Source organism: Macaca mulatta, chromosome 10, assembly GCF_049350105.2.
Source record: "Macaca mulatta isolate MMU2019108-1 chromosome 10, T2T-MMU8v2.0, whole genome shotgun sequence".
Taxonomy (NCBI): Eukaryota; Metazoa; Chordata; class Mammalia; order Primates; family Cercopithecidae; genus Macaca; species Macaca mulatta.
In genome coordinates this window covers 112,945,710-112,971,067 of record NC_133415.1, presented here as the reverse complement: position 1 = coordinate 112,971,067, position 25,358 = coordinate 112,945,710, and the positions used below count along the sequence as shown (strand labels likewise).

The 25,358-nt window shown below is 38.4% G+C and overlaps 1 protein-coding gene across 1 annotated transcript in view; it reads right to left on the bottom strand.

The window, feature by feature from the left end:
- The window catches only part of LOC107000344 (uncharacterized), a 246,946-nt gene that overhangs the window by 106,022 nt on the left and 115,566 nt on the right, over positions 1–25,358 (bottom strand). Inside the window, exon 3 of the mRNA XM_077949069.1 lies at positions 24,771–24,860. Coding sequence (XP_077805195.1) covers positions 24,771–24,860 — 90 coding nt within the window. The remainder of the gene's footprint in view (positions 1–24,770; positions 24,861–25,358) is intronic.

Below are 25,358 nucleotides of genomic sequence, written 5' to 3'. Positions count from 1 at the left end.
TCCTAGCTCTTTATATCATGGGAGCCAATGAATGACACTATGCCTGGGCAGTTTGGGTTGGAATTCCTGCTACTTGCAAGCAAAAGAGTTTTAAATAATGCAACCCCAGTTTTAATGCTGATGCTATTCTCAGGTTCAATTTCCTCATGGGGAAATGGCTGAGTGCAAGTTGTAGGTCAAGAAATGTACAAGATTAGCCTAGACATTGTGTCATGCCCGACAACAGACAAAGCCACAATCAACCTGCAGCAGCTCCCACTGGCCAGAGATAATCACAGTCCATTGAAGTATATCAAACATATTCAAACCTATAAGTTAATAATACCATCCTCTACCTCGAAAACAAAAAGAAAATAAAAACTGATTGGTCATCTCTGGAGAATGCCAGGAAGTGAAGTTATTTTGAAAATTAGTAAATAAAAGGGGAAAGATTTAAGTTTTTATCCTAAATGTCCTATACAAACTATACCTCAGAGTAACCAAGGACTTGAATTGGAAGAAGTATTCTGACAGAGATGTTCCACCAAACAAATGAGAAAGAAATGACAGAACAAGGGCATTCTAATGTTGTCACACGTATTGAGTTAAGGTCTTACACAGTGATCAACAATGGTTGATCTAATGTCTCTGTTTCTCTCTCTACCTCCTCTCTCTGTTCCTCCCCCCATCTCTCAATCTCTCTACCTTTTTTCTTCCCTTTGTCCCTCTCGCCACCCATCTCTCTCTCTCTCTCTCTCTCTGTCTCTCTGTCTCTCTGTCTCTCTCTCTCACACACACACACACACACACTCAAAAAGAAGAAAAAAGCATCCAGATGTGATGTACCCTTTGATGCTACCTATGAAACCTTTTGGCCAAAGTTTCTATTCTGAATTTCCTCCAACCTTTAGCCCTATCAGTTTATAGATGCACAGAGAACAGAGGAACATTAAATAACACCCCAGAGAACCAAGCATTAAAATCCAAACTGCCAAAAAAAACTCCACAGGACTAATAAACAAGTAAATTACAAGAGATGAGGAAAAATACAGATAAAAAATATTGAGAAATTTATCAACCAATTGCAACGTATGGACCTTATTTAGACTCTGTTTTGAACAAACTAAATGTAAAAGAAAAATTTATAAGGTATCTGGGGAAATTTGTGCACTGACTAGGTAGTGAATAAAATTGAGGAATTATTGATACTTTAAATACTATTGTAGCTATGTGTAAAAACAAGAATCTTTATCTCTTAGAGATACATGTAAATCTTAAAACCATTAGTTGGGGAGTGGGCAGGAGTACCCGTAAAACGAGGTTATCAGGGAATGGTAAGTGTTGAAGTTGAGCGACAGATACATGAGGTTGATTACTTTAACATTTTACAAATGGTTTCTTTTAATTTTCTTATTATACTTATCAAATATACAAGATGGCTTCAAAAAATCTTGGAAAATATGTGTTATTAAAAAACTGTGTGTGGATTTCAAAAATTTTGTAATTTTTTTTGAAAATTTTCAATTTTTGCACCAAAATAAACTCATACTAACTTGTTATAACATGTCTGAATAGGATCCAGTTTGAAGTACTAAGAAGGATAAGACAACAGTTTGCAAAAAGCCCCTCTCAGAGCAACATAAATTCTGCTAAATGTGAAAAAAGAACAAACGTCAAGTTTATGGTGAAGTTTGTGTGGAAGAGCATGAAATCATTGATGCTTTATAAAAAATGTATGAGGACAATACCCCAAAGAAATCAACAATTTACAGATGCATAACTCATTATATGAAGCGACAACACAATGTTAAAGATGAAGCCTGCAGCAGCAGAGACCACACCCCTAATTTGCAAGGAAAATATGCATCATGTTCATGCCGTAATTGAAGAGGACTGACAATTAACAGTGCAATCAATCACCAACACCATAGTTGGTTCAGTTTGCACAATTCTGACTGAAAAAATATATTTGAGCAAATTTCCACTCAATGGGTGCCAAAATTGTTGCACCTATATCAGCTGCAGACAAGTGAAGAGCTTTCAATGAAAACTTTAAACAAGTGAAATCAAGCTCCTGAAGTACTCCTTTAAAGAACTGTAACAGGAAGTGAAACATGGCTTTACCAGTACCATCCTGAAGACAAAGCACAACCAAACAACAGCTACCAAGAGTGACCCAGTCAAAATACAAGTGCACTGGGCTAGAGCAAAAGTCATGACAACAGCTTTTTGGGCTGCTCAAATTTGCTTATTGACTTCCTGTGAGGCCAAACAACAATAACATCTGCTTGTTATGAGAGTGTTTTGAGAAAACCAAAGTGTCAGCAGCAAAAATACCCAGGAAAGCCAGAGAGTCCTTCTCCACCACGAGAATATTCCTGCTCATTCCTTTCCTCAAACAAGGGCAATCTGGGGAACATTTTGATGGAAAATCATTAGGCATGCACCTTACAGACCTGATTTGGCTGCTTTTGACTTTTTTTTTTTTTTTGGTCTCCTAATATTAAAAAAATTGTAAAGGAAACCCATTTTTCTTCAGTTAATAATGGAAAAAGAACTGAATTGACATGGTTAAATTCCCAGGACCCTCAATTCTTTGGGGATGGTCTAAATGGTTGGTGTTCCTGCTTACAAAAGCATCTTGACCTTAATGGAGCTTATGTTAAGAAAGTTTATATTCTTTATTTTTATCTCTTAATTCGATTTTTCCATGAACGTTTTGAAGTCCCCTTGTACATTAAGTATATATTGAAATTTTAAGTTTATATACAATAATTTATTCTAACACTATGCCATTTGTACTGATCTTACAGTACAAGTTCCACAAGACATTAAAGTTCCACAAGATATTCAACTTTTGGAAAGAGGTCCTTATGTGCCCCTCCCCACTCTCAAAATACAATTTTATAGCTTCTACCTTCTGTGATTATTCTGCGATTATTCATTGCACCATTACAACATTTATAAAAATGAGTAATATGGACCTAGATCTGAGCATCCAATTCAGTGGCCAATAGCCACATTTTGCTACTGAGCACTTGGAATGCAGTTAGTCCAAACTGAGATGTGCCACAATTAAAATATACACTCTGCTGGATTTCAAGGATTTACTACAAGAGAAAGGTAAAATATCCCATTACATGTGTTATATGGACAACATGTCGAAGTGATAGTATTTTGGATATATTAGTTTAATAAAGTATAATATATGTTTTTTTGAGATTATAATAAAGTATAATATATATTTGTTTTTTTCAGTTGCCCAGGCTGGAGGGTAGTGGCACCATGTTGGCTCACTACAACCAGCATTTTGGGAGGCTGAGGTGGGTGGATCACCTGAGGTCAGGAGTTCGAGACTAGCATGACCAACATGATGAAACCCCATCTCTACCAAAAAATACAAAATTTAGCCAGGTGTTGTGGCAGGTGCCTGTAATCCCAGCTACTTGGGAGACTGAGGCAGGAGAATAAAGTATATTATTAAAAGTAATTTTACCTTTTTCCTTTTGTGTTTTAACAGGACTACCAGAAAATCTAAATTACGCATTTGACTTCTATCATATATCTATTGTATAGTGCCACTCGAGATAAGCAATGAGTAAAGCAAGTATATGGAGTGACCATTTAATTTATGATCCAAAGTGGGACAATTGGACAGTGCCCACAGGCATTCTTAATAATCACACTAGAACAACAGGCATAAGCCAGGACATATGCTCACCTCACTAATGAACCAGCAAATGTGATTGTTGAAAACATAACAGAAATAAAAGATTCCTCTTGTAACTTCAACTGCTCTTGAAGGGGTGCCTTGCTGCCTGCTTTGTCTTCATGGATTTGTTGTTAGGTTGCAGTGTGGACCTTGCAGAGGTTGCAAATACCCTGAGAGTTTGGAGTTTTAGGAAAAATCTGAGGGAGGAGCAAGAAATATGGAATGAATCAGAGAAACTCCCTGGCAAAGGACTGGGGGTGGTCAAAGGGCATTTTAACAACAGCATTACTACCTAACTATTCTACTTGAACTTCTTTTTTTCTTTTTCTTCTTATTCTAGTACAAATTTTCCCCCTCATTCTCATCATTCTTATCTCTAGTTTTTTTTTTTTTTTTTTTTTTTTTTTAAGGTTTCTGTTTTCACACACTTTATATGTGACTAGGGCCAATTTATGATTTGTAAAGAAAAAGATTTTTTCCATCTGGCTCAATGTGGGGCACAATAGCCCACAGGCAAGGCGGGTGTCCCCTGGGATGCAAAGAAACCAAGAGAATGAGCGCCCACCCTCTGAGCCACCGCTCACCCTGCTGCCCACTAGAGGAGAGGAGAAATTTCAGTGCAGGGTTTTGCCTTTCCAAATATGGGACGTGATAGGAGCTGGCCCTGACCTTGTCGCCTCAGAGGACCAGGAGGTCCCAGCCAACATCAGGAATATGATAGTAAAGGTTGAGTAATAATGACAAAATAATACTCTGAGAATTATTCAGTAGTTTCCAACTACAATAGTTCTCCCTTCAGAAATGCATAAGGTTGGCATTCATTTTGCTCTAGAGACAGCATCCCTTATTAGAGGAAAGTGAAAAGGAAAGCAACAATACCCAAAAAGAGGCAGAAAATGAAAAGCTGCAAGCTTCCACCGGCCTAGAGGATGCAATTTCTCTTTGCTTATTTAAGAACAACTGGGATGCATCGAACACCCTATAAAAGGCCGGCTGTGGACTCACATGTTTTATCTCCTTATTACAACATCACTGTGTGCTGCTGAAAATGGCCAATTGTGTAGCAACGAATCATTCCCAAGGGCAGCATCTGCCTCATTGCTGTTGACAATGCTTTGGAAACAGCACTGGGTTGCTTTCCAGATTCCTCAGACCTCTGCCCAAGAGGTGACCTGAGCTGATTCTCACAGAATCCATAGAAATAATGTGTTGGCATAAGCTAGTCCAAATTCAGGCTGCTGGACTCAAAATTCGTGTCCCCGAAGAGCAGTTAAGTAGGTGTCATCTCCTCCCGCCCACTCCCCTGGTAATCCACTGTTTAAAACTAACTAGGCATCCACCTTAGAAACATTTACTGGACAAGAGCTCTATGTCAGGCCATGCAGTACAGTCACAGGCAGGTTTCATTGCATCTTCACAGCACTAACAGGTATGCATTTTTTATTATCCTCACTTCACACATCAGAAATGGAGACACACAGAGGTTACATAACTAATGTGGCCAAAATGGAAGAGCAGGTCGGAAAAAAAGCCATGTCTCCTGACTCCAAAGGGCGTGGTGGTAACGCACACAGGGCCACTCCCCAACACATGCGTCATATGTTAATTACCTATAAATCCATGTGAAATTTTCATTCATTCATTCATTCACTTAAACTTGATTCGATGCTTCCAGCTGCCCTGGGTACAAAAATAAATAAAATCTGGTCCCTGACTTAATTCAAGAAATTCACCATCTGGCTGAGAATAATTTTGGAATGCAAAGGTCCAAACCCCCACTTATTTGTTTTCTGATTTTGAAAAAGTTTTTGTACTGGGTTTACCCATACTAGGATTTTGCATTTTGTTTGTTTTCTCTGAGCTTGGCGGCAGAAAGACCTGTAATCAAAGACTGTATTTTTTTCATTGTTTTATTTCCTGTCTATTATATTTTGGATTCGGGACCCACTTTTCTACAAAGTCTTTCATTTGCATCTGTATACTATAAATATGCAAATCCCAAACAATCAGGAAAGGAAAAACTCAGCCAAACCAGGCACTTGACATCAGGGTAGTTTACTGACTTCTGACTCTACTATTAGCCAGTTTGTGCATAGCAGACATTACAAAGTGGCAGTTTAGCCTAAAATGAGCTTTATTTGGCCTGTTCAGTATTTTACTTCTGAGTGAATCAGTGTTTTAAAAATATAAAACGTTACATAAAAATCCAGATTTCTGGTATTTGTTGAAAAATTTGAAATTCTCATAACAAAACCCTGGGCCCACATGCCTACCTGGCAACAAGGGCTGGAGCGGAACAGTGGCTGTCCCTGTTGGTGGCATGCTCATTCCAGCTCCCCACGATCCCCACCACTCCCGACTGAATCCCCATCCTTGAGACCCTGTGTACCAGTTGTCATCCGGCCCCTCTCTTAGACAGTTGATTTCCTATGGTATGTGGCTATTTCTGTATCTGTATATTTATCCAAATACGTAAAATAAAACTCAAACTAAAAGGGCCTGATGAGTATTTTTCTATGCAACCTGCCTCGCTCATTTGCCTGACTACCTGATCCCTGTCGATATAGCTTTGACCCACAGTGTCAACAAATTGCATTCCCAATCAGACCAACAGAAGGATGTGCAACTCAAGTTGTTTCAGTGGAGTGTGTGGCTGAAAACCTCTATAGCCTACATGTGTCCATTACCTAGAGCTGAATAACAGACCTCCCCACAACTCAGTGACTTAAAACAAGCATTTATTTGGCTTTTAATTGTGTGTGTCTGAAACCTGGACTTGGCTCAAGTAGGTAGCTCTTCTACTGGTCTCACTAGACGCACTCATCTGTGGTCAGCTGGTGGTCATTGAACTAACATGCCTGCCCACAGGCTGGCTGGTTGCAGGCCGAGGCCATGAAGGTACCTAGGTGTCCTGTCTTTTATCACCCAGCAGGCCTGCCCAAGCTTGTTCTTGGGAAATGGTTGTAAAGTTCTTGCATGAGTTTGCTAAAACTGCCATAACAGAATACCGCCAATTAGGGGGGCCCTTAAACAATAGGACTTTACTTTCTCACAGTACCGAAGGCTGGAAATTTAAGATCAAGGTGCCAGCAGGACTGGTTTCCAGGGAGGCCTCTCTTCCTGGATTGTGGATGGGTGCCTTCTTACTCTGTCCTCACGTGACCTTTCCTCTGTGAGCCTGTGGAGAGGAAGTGGTCTCTGGTATCTCTCCCTCCTCTTATGAGAACACAGTCCTATCAGAGTAGGCCCCACCCTTCTGGCCTCAGTTAACTTTAATTACTTCTTTAAAGGCTTTACATTCAAATATAGTCACATTGAGGGTTAGGGCTTCATCCTATGAATTTTAGTGGGATGCAATCAGTCCATAACAGTTCCCAAGAGCGAACAGAAGACAAGCCCTTTGTGTAACATTTGACTTTTTCTCATTGACCTAAACAAGTCCCCTGGCCAGGCTCTGAGTCAGTGTGAGAGGGGACCACACTGACACAAATGCCAGGACACAGAGAGGCATGAACAAATGAGGGGCTGTGACAGCAGCAATCCACCATGTCCAGACCAATTTTCTTCAACTGCTGCTTACTCTAGGTCAGTGCATTTTAGATCCATGCTGTGGGGGTTACTGTGGTTCACTATCTAACAGCTGATTCTCATCAGCAGGTAATTTTGAGAGGATTATGGGCTCCCTTTCCCCTTCAATGACTGATGGGGGAGTGGGCCTGGACCCAGTGCAGATAAAATGGAAATGTCTGCCGCATGTCCTTAGGGAAAAGGTTTCCAGGCTCCAATAAAGAACCGGAGAAGAGAAGATCCTGCTCCTGGATGTTGTTGAGTCAGATAATGCCTGGATCAACTGTGGCCACCTTGCCATCTCTGGAGGATGATGCCAATCCCTCAAAGGCAATGCGAGCCCAGAAAAATGCAGATAAAGGCTCCAGAGTCTGACATCCATGCCTAGACCCCATTCTGACTCCGGATTTCTTGTTACACAGCACCATGGATATCCTTGTTGCTTGGATTGGTCTGAGTCACTGTGTTCAGTCGCTTATAGTCTAATGCAGACCAACAATGCAGACACTGATTAGACTGGCCCATCCATGTGGAGCCAGGGAGGTCACACACATTTCATGGGGAGCCCTGGATTCTATGTTTATGTTGGCAGGGTGGCCTGGGGCGGCTGCTGTCTCAGCTTCCTCCACTGAAAAAGTAGAAAATGTCTATTCTATAACTCCAAGCGTGGATTTATGATCAGATGAGATAATGCATAGGAAAGCATTTCACGCTGTATAAATTGTCAAACCACTGTAAAGAAATGAGAAAACAGCATCTTTAAGGATGAAAGGATTGACAGCTAATCGCTAGAATTATGTCATATCAACAATCCATCCATCCAGTCAAGTCAGTCAGAGGACTGTCAAACCTGTTTACTGTTACAGAGACCAAAATAACCACATATTCTACAACAGACCTCCACCTATAATTAACCTTTCAATTAAATGAAGATAGCCTCAGCATTGTGTGAGTGCTAAGAGTGGTTAAAGGGTGGAGGCACTGGGAGGAAGCAGGTCCGCATCAGCTAGGATGATTTCAACTGCAAGGAGCCAGCACCTAACTCATCCTGACTTAGAAAATAATTTATTGGCTCAACTATGAAGAGTACAGCAGTAGGGCATCTACCTGAGGATTTCAGGATTTCAGTGGCTCAGTGACAGCCTAAAATCCAGCTTCCCTCTTCCTCTGCCTTCTGTCTTTCATGGTATTGGCCTTATACTCACAAATGTCCAGGGAGCAATTGCTAGGCGTATCCTCAAGTAAGATCACGCATTTAGTCACTGCACTTGACTGTGTAAAAAGCATAAATTTCTTCAATGAAAAGAATATAAATATATCCAATTTTTATAACCCTATTTCAAGATTCGTTCATTTGTCAATGTATTGGAAGCTTCGGGAATTGACAAGTGCGTGGGCTTCCTCAATATGAAGAAGTCCTGTTTGTCCTGATATAACTGATGATTGGTCCAGAAGCCATTTGCCTGAAAACTTTCTTTCTGGAATGCAGCTTGTCTTCATCTTGCACACACACACTTGGATGCCTGCATGTGTTGAGATGGGCTGAAATGACCCAATAACAGATCCCCACTTTCGCCACAGACATAAAGAAATGTTTGTACTTGAGATGGGAGCAACAGGCCCCTACTGTACATGCCTCCCACTGAGATTTGAGAAAGTAAATAAAAGAAGAAAAACCTTGCTTACATTAATTTACTATCACCCACTGTGGTTGGAATGCTCATTAGAATCCGGCATTTATAAATAATTTTAAATTGGCCCAGGTCTTCTAATCCTTCTAATGAGTTATTTCCCTGCACTGGCCATAAATGTTAAGGCAACCATCAGTCTTTACACCCATGTAAATATTTTTGTACTTATTTTGTGGTGAAAGTTGACAGGGAGCTTGGTGTCACAATGAAACTGTGTGTAGAAACCAGAGAAGACTAAGTGCTAACAAGCATAAGCCACATCCCCAGGGTTTTGAACAACCATGGTCTGGTCTTTCTCAACTCAATTGAATATGTATTCCTTTATATAAGCAAGCCAAATACCAAATGGAAATTATATTAGACATGCAGAAACATCAGCAAACCTCAGTCTCTAGTCAAGCAGAAAGAAACAGCGATCAATTAAACTCACCCGGCAATCAATGCCTGAATCTATTTTGTCTGACATCATATGTCCTGGCAGTACACAATTTAAGACAAAGCAAACTCACCCATTTCAGAGATTAACATCTATGCCCCCTAGCTGTAAGGAGTTTTGGAACAAAAATCCTAAAATTGAATTTTACTCTATTCATTCCATCAGTAGGTCTAGGAATGAAACTCCATTTATTGAAAAACAAAATTCCTGACATTTCACTATGTATGCCCTCTTCTCCATTTTCTTTGAATTAATCTCATGTATAACCTGTTATAAGCAGATCATCCCTATTAGACACCAGAGGTCATGTCATTAACATATCTGCATCCCCAAGGCACAGCAAATCATACACCATACAGTCAGCGCTCAATATACGTGGGCTAAAGTTTGATGAGACTTCGGAATATCCACCTTAATAAACACTTGACTATTTGAACTTCCTATCTCATAGTGTCATTTAGGTGCTACCTTTCCTCAGGTGGCTGGCCATGTGTTTGTGACTGTATAATATTCATTCTTTGACCAAACAGAAAGTTCTAGAAACAGCATTCTTGAAAGCTATTCTATCACGTAACCTTTGTTAATGTAAAGCTAGAATAAATAAGTGTCTGTTGTATTTCACATTAGTATAGTTGACTAGCAGGGATTCATTTTATCATTTCTAAAGAATAAATAAGTGTCTGTTGTATTTCACATTAGTATAGTTGACTAGCAGGGATTCATTTTATCATTTCTAAAATCTCAAAAGATTATAGGTTGTTTTTTCATAGGAATTTTAAAAAGTCAATGATCCATCAGTAAATGTATATCTGACCATTCTGCTTTTGCATCCTTAGAGAGAAAGACAGATGGACAGCTCAACATTTCCACATTCTCCTCAAACTGCTCCTTCTTTTACCCTCAAATACAGAACAGCAAAGCCTCTACCAGCATTTCAAGTCAGCCTTGCTATTGTTCCTTTAGCAAGCCTGGAAATGGTCAGGCTAGACAGAGTAGTGATTAATATTCTAGAAGTTATTTAAAATTCCATGAAAGATGTCTGTTGTGATTTCTGCCTGCCCAACATTCATTCCCTTTTCCAGGCTGTGGAGACAAAGTTTCCATCAAAGAACTACCCTCTGCCATTTGGCGTATGGGAGGTTGAACCCATAGTGTGGCTTCAGAGGTAGGCCTGGGACCCAAGCTTGGCCAATGGACAGCATCCCCCTGGCCAAGTGATGTGTTTAGGGCTACAAATGTGACCACAGCTAGGCTAACAAGAGCCTTAGTGCTCTTTATAGCAGGGTTGCTAAACTGCTAAGATGTGGCCTGAAACTCCTGGTGACCACCTTCATCACCAGGTGGAAAGACACGAGAACAGGAACTGATTCCTGAGGACACCATTTATGCACCTGGATCCACCATGCCTGGGATGCTGGCTTCTGGCTTTTCCACTATGAGACAATAAATTCCCTTTTAAAAGGAAAATGAACCTATGTTTTGAGCTGGATTTCAGTAACTAGAAGACTAAAACAGAATTGTAGGGCAGTCCAGAGAAACGTCTTTTTGGAAAAATAGATGAACTAAACTTTGTAAATAAGCTAATTAGAACAGAAACAGAGTCTGGGATATGTCAGTGCTATTCTTTTTTAACGTACTCAATTTAATCTGATGTCTTAGAGTTGTAGAAACCGAGGAGGTGTTTCTCTGTATTGTCATTCTGAAACCACCCCCACTCTAAAGTTAGCCTGGTCCTGTATCATACAATTAAGTATGCATGGGGATTCGTGCCCTAATTACCCAATAGTTGTGCTGAAGCCTTGGTCTTAAGTGTCCCATTAATATTTCCCAGCAATGACAGATGAAAGTGCTGAGAACATTATACTGCAATTAGTGGTTGACCCACAAAAATAGAATTATTCTTTGTTGCCGTCATATAATTGATTCAAATACTTCATATTATTTCCAGTGTGTCTGAAGCTCTCAGCTCTCACTGCTTCTCGATAGAATAAAAGGTGATTGTTAGTTTTTCCCCTAAACTTCACTTTCCTATAAAATAAGAAGGATCTTTGTATTTTTCTTTCATATTTCAATCTTTCCATTGTAGTGATATCTGGCTTATGTGAAATCTAGATGTTGGCGTATCCCATGTGGGATATAAGTTGCTTTGGATCAATTTCATTTAATTCAATTAATTCTATTATGATTGAATGACAAATTTGGAGAAAAAAGGAAAAGAGAAATAGAGAACCAGCCCAGGCTACCTCACTTACCCAAGGGAATTCAAAATGAGAAACAGAATAAATGGAGTTGTGGCAAGGATCAGTAAAATTATAGAAGAAAATTTCTGAGCACTGAAAATAATTAAATCTCATCTTAAGTCTTCAAAACAGAACAGTCTCAAGGACCTAAAAAATTAGTGAAAGTCAAAAGAAGCTATCTCTGTCACACGTTCTGGTGAGCTTATTTTTTTCTGGAAATAATTCACATGTACCTCTAAAATATAAGATTTTTTAGATGGCCACAATACCATTATCAGCATAACATATGACAATAACGTCTTTATATGACCAATATCCAGGGAGTGTCATTTCCCTGATTGCACATATGTGTGTGTGTATATATAGTTGTGTGTATATATATTTTTTATATAGTGTAAAACATCTCTAAACTCTCATCGACACTAAGCATTAGCATTCATTTTATATAGTGTGTATATATATGTGTGTGTATATATACAGTATATATAGTGTATGTATACAGTTGTGTGTATATATTTTATACATATGGTGTGTATATACAGAATTGTGTGTGTATATATTTTTATATACTGTAAATTTTATAGTGTATGCATATATACAGTGTATATTATATATAGTGTGTGTATATATATATTTTTACATATAGTGTATATGTGTTTATATATATAGTTGGCTTATTCAAGTTAGGATCCAAAGAAGGCCTTACCTTGTAGTTGCCTAATATGACGCTTAAATCTCTATCTGTAAGTTCTTCCTCCTCTCTTTTTAATGGCTTCACAATTTATTTGTCAGTGATGACATAGGGTCTCTCACATTCTAAAATTTCTTGATTACAACCCTGTGGTATCATTTAACGTATTGCTCTATCCCCAGTCTTCAGGTTCAATATTTTTCAAGAAAACCCCTAATTGGTATCATGTGCTTTCATCTAGAGACACAATACCAGGCTGTTGCTCTTTTTTGTGATGCCAGCAGTCATTGGGGATGACAGCATGGTTCCATTATTGCCTATGAGGCTGAAAATTTATGATATTCTAATTCTATCATCCATCATTATTATTGAGCTGGAACTCTTCAATATAAAAAGAAACATTCCCAAATAAACCACTGTGTTACCCTGAGGTACAGTTGCAAAATTAAGGCAGGAAAAAATGCTCCATTTTTTCTCTTTATTTGCTGGTTTGCAAAATTGTGAGTTGGTTCTCTGTCTCTCTTTCGATCCATTTCATGGTGGTGTTGATTTGCTGCAGCTTCTGCGGTGGTTTTGTGCTTTACCTGTGGATTTCCACACGGTTGATGTGTCTTGCTCCATTGTTGTCTGTTGTCTGTGTTTTCCGCATGGATGTGAACACAGATGATGTGCTTCCATTCCACGTCATCATTCTTACTGAAGCCCCGAGTGTGTGGGGCTCCTCCGAGGAGACCCAGCACCCTTTTTTCTTGCTTCCTGGGGTTGAGTAAGGTGATCTGGGATCTTCTCATATATTTCGTGCCCCAGATCAGGAGTCAGCCATTACTCGAAGAATCCCTGCTTTGTTTTAGTGGATAGGTGCTCAGCAGTCACAGCGTGGGTGGTAAGTACATCCATTGCTACTAGTTAAGTTCTTTCAGGGCTTATTCAGTTGGCAGAGGTGGAAAATGTATCTTTTAAGTGAAAGCATATTGGGCATCTATGATGATATTTTCAATTCAAATTTAAGGTTGCAGGGATTTTATTTAAATTCTTTTATATTTTTCTCTCTTAAGCTGAATATATTATTTCTTGTTCATGTTAACGTAATTTATTTGATTTCTCCTAGAATTTACTTAAGTAGCTTCCAAACAAAATACCAAAGTTATTATTCACAATATAATTACTGAAAAGAAAATAAAATTTATTTGATGTTATTTACATCCTTAACATATATACCATTAAGATGTACAGCCAAGTAACTGCTTTTTATAGTAACTTAACCTGATGTCCCTCTGTGAGGGTTAAACCAACAACTCAATGCATAGGTTTATTTGCCTCACTTTGCTTTTGATTTTGAAAAAGAATCACATTAAAAACAAAATCATGCCAAACCACAGAAAATGACTTAATATTTTAATATATGTGTTTCTAGTCATTTGCTTACATAAATGTTGTTTCAAAAAAATGGAACCATATTTTCATAAGGCTTGATATTTGCTTTATTCACCCCAGAGTGTATCATAAACCTCTTCCCATGTCATTAACATATTTCTAAATCATTATTTTAATACCTTCATAGTATTCTACCATTTAGATAAATTACAACTCTCTCAGCTAATTCCCTACTGTTGACCATTTAAGTTGTTTACAATTTCTCACAACTTTAAATGACATTGTGATGAATATCCTTGGGACCAAATATGTCCACACATTCCCAAATTTTACTGTTTTAGGGTAAATTCCCACAAACGTATTTGCTGAGCCAAAAATAAAAATAAAATAAAATAATCACTTTAAGACTTTTGCCTCATGCAGCTAAAGTGTTCTTGTGAAGTATTTCAGAGTTTCCACATCTGCAGACTCTCACCAACATAAGGAATTAGCATATTAGCATAGCTTTTTTTTTTTTTTTTTTTTCAGATGGAGTCTCACTCTGTCGTCCAGGCTGGAGTGCAGTGGCACGATCTCAGCTCACTGCCACCTCCGCTTCCCAGGTTCAAGCAATTCTCGTGCCTCAGACTCCCAAGTAGTTGGCACTACAGGCACATGCCACCACATCAGGCTAATTTTTTGCATTTTTAGTGCAGACAGGGTTTCACCATGTTGGCCAGGCTAGTCTTGAACTCCTGACCTCAGGTGATGCACCCACCTAGGCCTCCCAAAGTGTGGGGTTTACAGGTGTGAGCCATTGCGCCTGGCCAGCATTCATTTTTAATGTATCTAATGTGAAAGGTTAACATAGCCTGTGATGGTGGCTTATGTAGACACTTCTTTAAATGGATTACTATAGGCATTCACTTATTCATTTTTTAATTCAACAAAACTGTAAATCAGGATTCACCATTTGCCACACTGACCAACATAGACACATCCCCCCACTTCATGGGGCTCAGAGTCCAGTGGAGAAAAAAGACATTTGAGTGACTCAGCTGTGGGAGAGCAATGCAAAGCATCAAGAAGGTGCTTAACAGCAAGACCAAGCTAGACACAGCCGGGGCAAGTGGGCATCACAAAGAATGCAGGGGTTTACGCTGAGACCAAAAGGATGAGTGAGCCACAACTAGGAGGTGAGCAGGTGACACATAGGGAGAATGACCCAGAGAGAAAACAGCATGTGCAAAAGCCCAGGAGTATGAATCATATTTTTTCTTAATAGGCAAATACTCCATTCGTGAAGGAGGACCTGGAACTGCAGAGACCCATCTCCTGCATGCCTACTCTATGCAGAACCCAGTTCATGTGAAACACCAACGGTGTCATTAACGATCCAAAAGGAAATACAGCAAGACCTCAGCATCTTGTCTCAGACGTCTCCTGCAGGTGCTTCTGTCTCCATCATCTTTGCCAACATAAGCAACAAGCGCTTCTTCATCATCCCTAACATTCTCCAAGTCAAATCGCGTGATTGTGGTGATTTACAACAGCTGTACATCCAGGGCAGCTTAGAAAGAGAAATCTTTATAATGATACAGGCTTGCTGTTATTTAAATATTTACCAACATTAAACACCAAAGGGCTGTGCAAATGATCCAGGGATTCATATTGTTCTAAGCTAATATTCTTTGTACAATATTATGCAAATTGCATAAACTTTATTTTGTTGTTGTTGCTCCAAGCGGTGTATCCCAAGGCAGCCATTCACTAAGTTGAAGCAGATAAAGTTTTAATAATAAATAGTGATGATAAATAAGTCACAAAGTTTGTGCAATGCTAATGTACTCACTCACCCTAGGGTAGTTTATTAGATAAACAAGTAACATTTCCTGCTTTGCTCTTGCTGAAGTGGCTTCATTTTCCTGGAAATGTTTGTGCAATAAATTATTTCAACCCATTAGGTGTTAACGAACAAATCATATTCACTTGCAATCTGTCGTGAATTGCTGAGAATTGAGATTTAAACACTGAAATCATACATTAATTTTTCTTTACAACAACAAAGCTGGTTAAGAGAAATAAAACTTGGCTGAAATGGGAACAAAACAGTATGTCTGATGCTGAATATTTTAAGGCTGCAAAGGAGGCTGCAAATGGTTTCATTAATATTCAGAACACTGGGTGCTCATGACAACGAGAAAATGCAAGTAACAACCCCATGCCTTGGGAATACCATTGGCAGCAATGCGTCCGTGCAGGCAGCACGTCTGCCCACACGATGCCATTGTTGGGTCAGGAAGGGTCAGGGCTCCACGCACCCGTGTGGTGGCCTGGAACAGGCTGAGCTCCCTCTTGGCATCTGCAGGGCAGAATTGGTTCCATGCCCCATGGTATCATCTGTCTGTGCTCATAACAACCTGCTTCTGTTCAGAAGGGTGATTAGAAAATATCTTGGAAAATGCAGGCAACAGCAAATAGCTGGAAACAAATGTGCCTGAGAAGGTGGGAGTCTGAGGGAAAACGCCATCCGTCTGTACAATAAAGGTGTCTACAGCTACGAAAGAGGAGGCAAACCCATATGTTCTCAAATTGATTTCCAAGATATGCTTTTTAAAATTTCTAGCATGAATTTTATGGAAGAAAATCATGCTTACAGAAATGTGCACAAACCATATGTGATGATGAATTTTCACAAAGTCTACACATTGGGCAGCCAACAGCTACACCAGGGAGCAGGACATTGTAGGCAACCACCCAGGGTTTCTCTTACACAGGATGACCACCATCCTAACGTGTGACCTCACAGCTAAGTCCTGGGGCCATTTACACTTTCACCTCTGGATTCTTTTAGTCAAGATGATGTCTGTGATACTTGCCCACTTTGTCGGGGACAGCTGTAGTTTGTTCGTTCTTATCAATGGATAACATTCTATTGTATAAATATACAATTTGCTGACTCATTCCCATGTTGACAGATATTTAGTTTCTCTCTAGTTTTTAGCTATCACAAACAGTACTGCTTTAGACATTCTTGAACATATCCCTGGTGAATGTAATAACTTTTTTAAGTAAATGCAGTCAAGTAAAGATCAGGTTATGTTATGGTCATTGATATGAAACAGAGGTGGTGGTACAGGCGCATACACAGAAATACATACACACACCCCAAATACTCACTAGTGACATATGTGGAGACCATTTCTGAAGTGTATAAAAATAACAACCTCATCTGCCTTTGGGAAGAATGTGGGAGGGACAGGGGACTCTTACTTTTCATTGTTTATGTTTTTGCACTATTCTAAATTTTCAAGGGCATCGATTAGGTTTGCAATATAAAATTATGTAATCGAAGGGGGGGAAATGTAGTGACTCTGAAGTCATTTAGGTACTAACTGCACATGTAGCCATTATTATAACATTATATTTATTTCCCTTCAGCTGTGCATTATCATTTACAAAGTGCTTTCCCAAAGTTTATCTCACTGCTTCTCACAATAATAGTGAGAGGAAGCATTTGCTGCCTATTTCTATGTAACAGACCTGTATCATGATGCACTTAATCTTCCCGGTTAACCTAGGAAAAGGGTGTCATTAAGTACCCCACTTCACTACCTGGAAGTCAGAGGCGTTGGGCGAGTCCTCAGGAATTGTGCGGTGTGTAAATGGTCTCTGGACCTTCGGTCAAGTGCAATTTTCACTCGTGACTGCCCCCCGCAGGGCCTGGAACATGCCTGGTGCCCAAACAAAGGGAGGCAAAGAAAGGTGAGGGAGGCAGAGACTGGGAGGTCAGAGCTTTAAGGGGCAATTCTAGAATGAACATGGGGCTTTCTGCCCCCTTCTCATCCCTAAATAAAGGGCATCTTCTTAATGGTCCCCCCAAATGCCAATGCTTTCTGCAGTAGATTCTTTAGGTCAGGGATTGGCAAACATTTTCTGTAAAGGGGCAGATGGTGAATATTTTAGGCTTTGTGAGCCATCCAGTCTCAGTTCAGCTTCTCAATTCTGCCTCATGTGTATGAGAATCAAGTAGCTATAGACGATACATTAATGAATGGCTTGGCTGTCTTCCAAAAAACTTTATTTAAGACACTGACATTTGAATTTCATATGCCTTACGAACGTCATATTCTTTCATCTTTCAACCATTCTAAAATGCAATGACTATTCTTATTCTTAGCTCATGGACTGTATAAAAGCAGACAGTGGGCCAGATTTGGCCCATTGGTTACAATTTGCCAACTTTTACTTTAAATGGATGTAAAAATAGGTTAAGATACAACCACTGAACAGAAAGTAATCAATATATAGTTAAAATGCTTTCATTTGCTAAATTGGGACCAAACTCAAACCAGTCTCGGTCAAAACAGGGGATGTAAGAACTCATAACTGAGAAGCCCAAAGGATTGGCATTCAGAGATGACCAGTGTAGGGGTTTCAATTGTATCAAGGTTCTCTTTCTCTCTCCCTCCCTCCATCAGTTCTCCTCCTCCTCTCCTTTCTTCTCCTCTTTCTCTTTCTCTGTTTCCTCCTCCTCTTCCTCCCTTTCCCTTTCTTTCTCCTCTTCCTTTCTGCCTTTTTCCCTTCCCCTACCTACTTCGTCTCCTCTTGGACATACTTCCTTATTCTCTTTAAGACTCTATGTCCTCCAGTGCTTGCGATCCGATTTCTTAGTCTAGACAAAAACTCTTCTTTACCAGTAGGGGAAACCCATTTGAATTATACTAAAATACACTATGCTCAGATGTTACTGCCTTTGTGAAACCTCCTCCCATGGTGAAATAAGTTCACCCCTGCTTCCTCCACTTAGCACTTACTCATCAGCCACTGATCAAGCATCTTGGTCCCTGTCAAATAAAAGGATGGGCACAAAATGATAAGTGGATACAGACACACCATCAAGAACTTCAGAGTCCAAAGCGGGAGACAGTTGAGTAAATAGGATGTGACAAGGACAGTACACGGTGCCCAGCTTTCCGTCAATCCTCCGTGATCCGTGGGATCTGCTCATTTGCTTGCTTACCTTGCCCACCTTGGCTTGGAGTGGGAGCAGAAGCATGACTGCCTTATCCTACTATTCCTAGCACCTAGCATTCATTAATAAACCTATTTCTTCATTCAAATATTTATTGAGGCTCCGCAATGTATAGATATAATACTGGGCACAGGAGACAGAGAAATAAAACCAAACAAATGCCATCTGTGTATGGGAAGTCCATGGTTTAATGGACAGTACCTGCTTCCGTGAAGTGCATGATGTCACGGACAATGCCTCAATTCCTTCACTTGTAAAGCAGAATTGTGATTTCAGCTAGCCAAGGGTCAAATTATACCACCATTACATGCTACTAACCATGGAAGCTTCAGAATGTTATTTACTCTCTGTGCATTTCTAAGCCTATAAAACAGGCATTAGGGTAGTAACCATCTCATGGGGTTATGATAAAGATAAATTGAAATAATGTACACAAAATGCTTAGCAAAGTTCCTGGGGAAAATGTTGGTTCAAGAAACATTATCTCATATTAACCTGTTCTAACCCAGAATCTGAAATGTAGTAGATGTTCAATAAATGGTTTTTGAATGGATTTTATTCACCTCTTGGAGCCTCTTAGAAAACTCTAATCCTTATAGCTTCCTGTTACCCCCCAATTTATTGTCACATGCCTATAAAATGCACATGATTTGCATTGGAATTCCAGCTTATTTAATAACCATATGCAAAGATCTCCCATCAGCTTCTCCTAGTATCCCCACGGAGGCCCCAGGCCCTTTTCCTTGGGGCTTCAGTTACACTAAAATTTTACGTACTGTTTGGGAATTATTATATGGACTTACAACTGCCCTCAGACTGCTCAGGTTGAATGCAGGGTGAGAGATATGGCTTCTTAAATATTTTTTTGTATTTTTTTTAACTTTTATTTTAAGTTCAGGGGTATAAGTGCAGGTTTGTTACATAGGTAAACTGTGTCATGGGGTTTGCTGTACAGATTATTTAATCACCCAGGTATTAATCCTAGTACCCATTAGTTTTTTTCTGATCCTCTCTTCCCACCCTCCACCCTCTAAAAGGCCCCAATGTGTGTTGTTTCCCTCTAAGTGTCCATGTGTTCTCGTAATTTGGCTCCCACTTATAAGTGAGAATATGCGGTATTTAGTTTTCTGTTCCTGTGTTCATTTGCTAAGAATAATGGGCTCCAGCTCCATCCATGCTTCTGCAAAGGACATGACCTTGCTCTTTTTTATGGCTGCATAGTATTCCATGATATATATGTGTCACATTTTCTTTATCCAGTCTACGGCTTCTTAAAGTTGAGTGTTGCTTTTAAAGTAGGCATGGAAACCAGCTGGTTTCCAACAGTCCCTGCCATTAATCATTATTTTGTTCAATAAGAAATAGCACAGTTCTCTTCCAAGCCTACAAGTTTTTATAGCCCCATCCCCATTTTCATGGAGCAACACACTCTGCCTATGATTTACGTTACAGCTTAATGACTTAACACCGATTAAAATAGTTGTTGCAGTTGGTAAAATCATCACATCATAATAGCAACAAAGATAACAGAAATGTGTTATCACAAGAATACAGAAAGTTGCAAGAGACAGTTGATACCACGTGAACAATGAGAACAAGACAGATGGACCATAAAATCAGTTTTTAAAGACCCACCAGAGAGGTAAAAATGAAACCAGCCTAAATGAATTAATTCCCTATGGGGATGAGCCTTATGAAAGCCTGGACCCAGCTCTAAGGCAGATCGGATCTACTCAGCTGCCAACACTTATATCCTAACAAAGGAAGAGGCACACCACCTTTCCAGGGGTAAATATTATTTCTTCAGTATCTACTGTCTTCATATAGGCAATATCTGGAATAGGATTAAAACTATGAGACATAAAAAGGAAGAAAAGGTGACTCATTACCAAGAGAGAAAACAGTCATTAGAAGTAAATGCATAGATAACCTAATCATTGAATTAACAGACAAGGACTTTAATATAACTATGAAAAATGTGTTAAAGGTCCAGTAGATAGGTAGAAAAATTTTGCAGAATATTCAAGCCCTTAAATAACAATTGGAAATGCAATCACTGAATAACACCATATGAAAAATTAATATTTTATTGATTTTATAGACTGGATATCGGAAGGATTTGGAAACTTGAAGAGAGGACATTAGAAGTTATTCAATCTGCAACACAAAGAGAAAAAAAGCAATTTTTAAATTTAATTTTTATTTTAAGCTCAGGGGTACATGTACAAGTTTGTTGTATAGGTAAACTTGTATCATGGGGGTTTGTGGTATAGATTATTTCATCACCCAGGTATTAAGCCAAGTACCCAATAGTTATTTTTCCTGATCCTCTCCCTCCTCCCATCCTCCACCCTTCAATAGGCTGCAGTATGTGTTGTTCCCCTCTATGTGTCCATGTGTTCTCACCATTTAACTCCTACTTATAAGTGAGAACCTACAGTCTTTGGTTTTCTGTTTCCATGTTAGTTCACTTAGGAAAATGGACTCCAGCTCCCTCCATGTTCCTGCAAAGGACATAGTCTTATTCTTTTTTATGGCCGCATAGTATTCCATAGTGTATATGTACAGTGTTTTCTTTACCCAGTGTACCGTTGATGGGCATTTCGTTTGATTCCATGTCTTTGCTATTGTGAATGGTGCCGCAATGAATGTAATATGCATGTGCCTTTGTAATAGAATGATTTATATTCCAAAAAGAGCAATTTTTTTAAATGTTAGAGAATGAGAACTGTGAGTCAATATGAAGTACTTAATATAAGTGTGATTGAAGCCCCCCAAAACCACAAATAAAGAATGGTGAAGAAAAATATTTGAAATCATAGTTTGAAATTACTAAAAAGGGATGAAAGACATCAATCTAGAGATCCAAGAATCTCAGCAAACCCCAAACAGGATAAATACAAAGAAACCTGCAACTAAGAATAACATACTCAAACTGATGATATCAAAGACAGAGAAGACATCTAAAAGTATCCACGGGGGAAAAACAAGATATTGTATACAGTGAAGCACTAAAAAGAATGTAAGCTACTTCACAACAAGAACTGTGGTGACCCAAAACAATGAAACAATATTTTTAAAAGGCTAACAGAAAAAAACCCTCCTAATCTACAGTATACTATCCTGTTAAAATATACTTCAAAATTAAGAAATATAAAGACTATTTTATGTAGACAAAAGCTGAAAGAATTCACATCCAGCACATATGTGCTGCTAAAAAAAAATGCTAACATGTAGGATTATGAGAAATGATACCACACCATGAGCTGCTTAAAGCAGAATAAAACTATTGCAGGTCCATAAGATACACAGAGGTAAAATACACAACACTAAGAGGACAGAGTAGTGTAGGAAGTAAATGGAAGTATGTAGCTATAAAACATTCACATTGTGGCTGGGCGCGGTGGCTCATGCCTGTAATCCCAGCACTTTGGGAGGCCAAGATGGGCAGATCACAAGGTCAGGAGATTGAGACCAGCCTGGCCAACGTGGTGAAACCCCGTCTCTACTAAAAATACAAAAATTAGCTGGGCATGGTGGCAGGTGCCGGTAATCCCAGCTGCTCAGGAGGCTGAAGCAGGAGAATTGCTTAAACCTGGGAGGCAGAGGTTGCAGTGAGCCAACATCATGCCACTGCACTCTAGCCTGGTGATAGAGCAAGACTCAGTCTAAAAAAAAAAAGAAAAGAAAAAAAGAAAATTCACATTGTTCATGACATGGCAAATTATTCTTTGAAGATGTGTTTGATAATTTAAAGATAAATATTGTGGTATCTAGAACAACCACTAAAAAATGTTAAAAGAATTGCTTTGTTAAAAAAAAAAAAAAAAAAAAGGAGATTAAATGGAATACTACAAAAATATTTAGTTAACCCAAAAGAAGATAGGAAAGAAGGAAGAGAACAACAAAGAATAAATGGGACAATCTTTTTAAATGACAAAATAATAGACTGAAATACAATCCTACTGACCACGACACTGAAAGTTAGTAGACTAAACATGTAAAAGGTAGAGATTGTCAGTTTCAAGGAAAAAAAATCAAGATACAACTATATGCTATTTACTAGAAACATTCTTTAACTATAAACATACAGGTTAAAAGGAAATGTGTGGATAAACATATATTGGGCAAAAAATAAATATAAGAAAATTACATTAATATCAGAAAAAATTTATATAAGTGATATTAATAAAGACAATGAGGGAAATTTCATAATTATGTTAAGTGTTAATTAATAAAGAAGATGTAACAGTGCTAGATATTAGGCAAAAAATAAAAGAGATTGTGAAAATTTAAGTAAAAATTGACAGGGAAATGAGAGAAACAGACAAATCCACAATATTAGTTACAGGCTTTACCACTTCTCTCTCAGTAATTACTAGAACAACTAAATAATAAATTTATAAGGTTATAAAAATTTGCTCAACACTCTCAATCAACTTAAGTATTTAAATACACATTGAATAGCTACCAAGATAGAGCAGTGCTGGGCCATAAAAAAAAGCCCCTGTAAATGCAAAGCATTGAAACGCACAGAGTATGTTCTCTAATTAAAATGATATAGCCTAAGAAAACAATATGATTTCTAGAAAACCTTACAATGGTTTCAAATTTTTAAAAATGCCTCTAAATAATGTATATCAAAGAATAAATGACAAGGAAAAATTGAAATTAAATCTACTGAATAACAAGACAAATAATGAAATATCAAAATTTTAGGATACTGCTGAATTGATGTCTAGAGGTAACTTATATCTTTATATATGTATATATATATACTTAATGGAAGGTTTAAAATCAGTGAACCGAGCCTTCAACTTAATTAGCTAGAAAAAAGAACACATTTAACTGAAGGGAGTTAAATAAAGCAAGTGATTTTAAAATGAGTGGTAATCAAAGAAATAGAAAACCAAGAAACAATAGAGAAAATCAAAGGTCAAAGTTTGGTTCTGTGAAAAGATTAATAAAATTCACAGACTTCTATGAAGACTTATAAGAAAAAAAGAGAACATATAAATCACCAATATGAAGACCTTAAGAGGCAATATTACCAGACATTCTACAGACATTAAAAGAATAACAGGAGGAATGATGTTTTATCAACAAACTTAATGAGTCAGATAAAATGGAAACATTCTTTGAAAAACACAGCCAGCTGGCCGGGCGCGGTGGCTCAAGCCTGTAATCCCAGCACTTTGGGAGGCCGAGATGGGCGGATCACGAGGTCAGGAGATCGAGACCATCCTGGCTAATACGGTGAAACCCTGTCTCTACTAAAAATACAAAAAACTAGCCGGGCGAGGTGGCGGCGCCTGTAGTCCCAGGTACTCGGGAGGCTGAGACAGAATGGCGTAAACCCGGGAGGCGGAGCTTGCAGTGAGCTAAGATCCGGCCACTGCACTCCAGCCCGGGCAACAGAGCCAGACTCCGTCTCAAAAAAAAAAAAAAAAGAAAAAAAAGAAAAACACAGCCAGCAAAAATGACACAAGAACTAGTATATCTAAATGACCAATATCTTTTAAAGAATTTGAATTTGTAATAAAAAACTTTCCAACAGTTAAATGTAATCCCAGATGACTTCACTGTGAATACTATCCAATGTTTGAGAAAGAAAACAATACCGAATGTATATACTCCTTTAAAGGGGAGAAAAAGGAAGAAGGAACAGTTCCTCCACTTGTTTTAGGGCAGCATAACCATAGTAGCAAAACATGACAAATCAAACAAATAAAATTACAGACCAATATCCTTCATAGTACAATTGCAAAAGTATTAGCAAATCAAATATGGCAATATATACAATTTATCATAACTGAGCAGGGCTTAACCCAGGAATTCTGGTGTTTTCAACATTCAAAACTCAATTGGTGTAACTCACTACGTAAATGAAATTAAGAATAACCATATAATTATTTCAATAAATGCATAAAATGTACTTGACAAAATTCAAAATCCATTATTTAAATAATTTTTTAAAACTTTCAGCAAAATGGGAATAGCAGAGAAATTTCAAAATCTGATAAAGGACATCTATGAAAAACCTAAGGTTTATGGTTTTATACTTACGGAAAAGGACTGCTTTCCTCTTCATATCAGGAACACAGCAAGCACGTCTTCTCTCACCAGTTCCATTGAACACTGTACTAGAGGTCTTAGCTGTTGAAGTAAGACAAGAAAAAATAAAGAAACTATAATCACTGGGAAAAACAATGTGTATCTGTCCCTACTCTAGACATAATTGTGTATATGTAAAAAATGCAATAGAATCTGCAAAGAAAAAGTACTAGACTTAATTGAATTTAGAAAGGTTACAGAATATGAATACACCAAACTGAAGTGTACTTCCAGTATATAAGCAATAACAATGGGAAAACATTTTAATCTATATACATATATATTTATAGTTGCATCCCAAAACATGAAATACCTAGAATAATCTAACAAAAGATCTGTAAGACCTCCTCACTGAAAACTGTAATACAGTCATTTATCCCTTAACAAGGAGGATACCTACTGAGAAATGGGTCATTATATGATTTTGTCCTTACAGAAACATCATAGACTACACTTACACAAACCCAGATGGTTCAGCTTACAACACACCTAGGCTATATCTTGTAGAGCCTGTTGCTTCTGGGCTACAAGCATGTAACT